Below are 2,485 nucleotides of genomic sequence, written 5' to 3'. Positions count from 1 at the left end.
CATGAATAGAATTTTTAGGCCATACTTAGATAAGTTTGTGATAGTATTTATAGATGACATACTAATATACTCTAAGACTCCAGAAGAACATGCAAGTCATCTTCAAATAGTGTTGCAAGTACTTAGGGATAGAAAACTTTATGCTAAACCAAGCAAATGTGAGTTTTGGATGTCAGAAATAAAGTTTCTAGGTCATGTGATCAATAAGAAAAGAGTGGAAGTGGATCCCTCCAACATAGAGGAAGTGTTGAAATGGGAACATCCTAGGAAATTCTCCCAAATTGCCATGCCTTTGACCAAACTGACTAGGAAGGACCAACTCTTTGTGTGGGATCAAAAATGTGAAAAGAGTTTTCAGACTCTTAAGATCAAGTTAACCACTGCCCCTGTATTGGCCATAACAGATCCAACCTTAAGATTTGAAGTGTATTGTGATGCATCCCTGAAAGGTTTAGGTTGTGTATTGATGCAAAACAACCAAGTAGTGGCTTATGCTTCAAGACAACTAAAGCCTCATGAGGGAAACTATCCCACTCATGACCTAGAATTGGCTGCCATAGTGTTTTCCTTGAAGATCTGGAGACATCATCTGTATGGAGCACAATTTGATGTTTTCAGTGATCACAAGAGCCTAAGGTATCTATTTGACCAGAGGGAACTTAACATGAGACAAAGAAGGTGGGTGGAGTTTTTGAAAGATTATGAATTTGAACTGAAATACCACTCAGGCAAGGCCAATGTAGTGGTCGATGCATTGAGCAGAAAACCCCTACATATGTCTCATCTCATGATCCAAGAACTTGCGCTGCTAGAAAACCTTATAGACTTGAACCTAAATATGATAATCCTCCAAGGGGGGATTCTTTTAAATAAACTAGAAATAACTAGTAGCCTTAGAGACCAAATTAGGCAATATCAAGGGATGGATGAAGAGTTGCAACTTAAAAAGGACCAAGAAAAATTTACAAGGGCACGAGATGGAACAATCCTATTTCAGGGCAGAATTTGGATACCTAAGGATTCAAAATTAAAGAGACTAATGCTAGAGGAAGCTCACAAAAGTAACCTGACTATCCATCCTGGATCTACCAAGATGCACCAAAACCTTAAGAAAAATTATTGGTGGCCAGGTATGAAGGTTGATGTGGCTACTTTTGTGGGTCAATGCCTGATTTGCCAAAAGGTGAAAATAGAACATCAGAGGCCAGTAGGATTGTTACAGCCTCTGGAAATACCTGAATGGAAATGGGTATGACTCCATTTGGGTGATTGTGGACAGATTAACTAAGTCATCCCATTTCTTACCAGTAAAGTCAAACTACAACACCCTCAAACTAGCCAAGTTATTCATTAAGGAAATAATGAGGTTGCATGGGGTGCCTCTTAGTATCATATCAGATAGGGACCCTAAGTTTACCTCCATATTTTGGAAGGCATTTCAAAAGTCTCTAGGGACTAGACTACACCTTAGTACTTCCTACCATCCCCAGATTGATGGTCAAACTGAAAAAACCATTCAGACTCTGGAGGATATGTAGAGAGCTTCTATTTTAGAGGAAGGAGGAAATTGAGATACGAACTTGCCCTGGTAGAATTTTCCTACAACAACAGTTACCATGCCAGCATTGGCATGGTACCTTATGAGGCTTTGTATGGAAGAAAATGTAGGACATCGTTATGTTGGTCAGAAGTAGGGGATAAGGGGATCTTAGGTCCTGAAGTTATCCAAGAGACCACTGAAAAGATTAAGGTAATTAAGGATAAATTAAAGATAGCCCAAAGCAGGCAAAAGAGCTATGTTGATATCAGGAGAAGGCCTTTGGAGTTTGAGGAGGGATATCATATTTTTTTGAGAGTTACCCCCACCATTAACATTGCAAGAGTGCTAAAGGTCAAGAAGCTAAACCCTCGTTTTGTTGGACGCTTTCAAAAATGGCAGAGGATTGGTCCCTCTGCATACATAATAACTTTGCCACCCAATTTATCCAATCTACACAATGTTTTTCATGTCTCCTAGTTAAAGAAATACATTCCTAACCCTCACCAAATTTTGAGTCATGAGTTTGTCCAACTCAAATCAAACCTTACTTATGACCCAATGTCAGTCCAAATTATAGATAGAAGTGTAAAAGTATTGAGAAACAAAGAAATTTCCCTAGTGAAGGTTGTTCGGGAAGGACCTTCTATAGAAGAAGCAACATGGGAAGCATAGAAAGACATGCAAATAGAGTATCCTTATCTTTTCCAATAGGTAATCCTCTGAATTTTGAGGGCATATTTTTTTTTTAAGTGGTGGAGTATGTAACAAACTATCTATTTTGTTAAGTATAGAGGTTAATTATTAAAACTGTAAATTTAAAAATAAAATAACTAGTTTATTTGTTAAAAAAAAGAGGCATTATTGTAATATTTGGATAAATGAAGGGCAATAGCGTAACTTTCACTCTACCTCTCCAATATCTCTCTAATATATCGTATGTTGTTT

The 2,485-nt window shown here is 37.7% G+C and overlaps 1 protein-coding gene across 1 annotated transcript; it reads left to right on the top strand.

Moving 5' to 3' along the window:
• Positions 1-1,630: 1,630 nt before the first annotated feature.
• Positions 1,631-2,212, top strand: LOC101491761 (uncharacterized). The gene is made up of 2 exons (XM_004497908.1): positions 1,631-1,891; positions 2,018-2,212. Exons 1-2 carry the CDS (start codon positions 1,631-1,633, stop codon positions 2,210-2,212), a joined length of 456 nt encoding a protein of 151 aa, XP_004497965.1.
• The last annotated feature ends 273 nt before the right edge of the window (positions 2,213-2,485 follow it).

The sequence above is a fragment of the Cicer arietinum genome, chromosome 4, assembly GCF_000331145.2.
Source record: "Cicer arietinum cultivar CDC Frontier isolate Library 1 chromosome 4, Cicar.CDCFrontier_v2.0, whole genome shotgun sequence".
Classification (NCBI taxonomy): Eukaryota; Viridiplantae; Streptophyta; class Magnoliopsida; order Fabales; family Fabaceae; genus Cicer; species Cicer arietinum.
The sequence above is the reverse complement of the archived record's forward strand: the minus strand, read 5'-3'. Positions and strand labels throughout refer to the sequence as shown.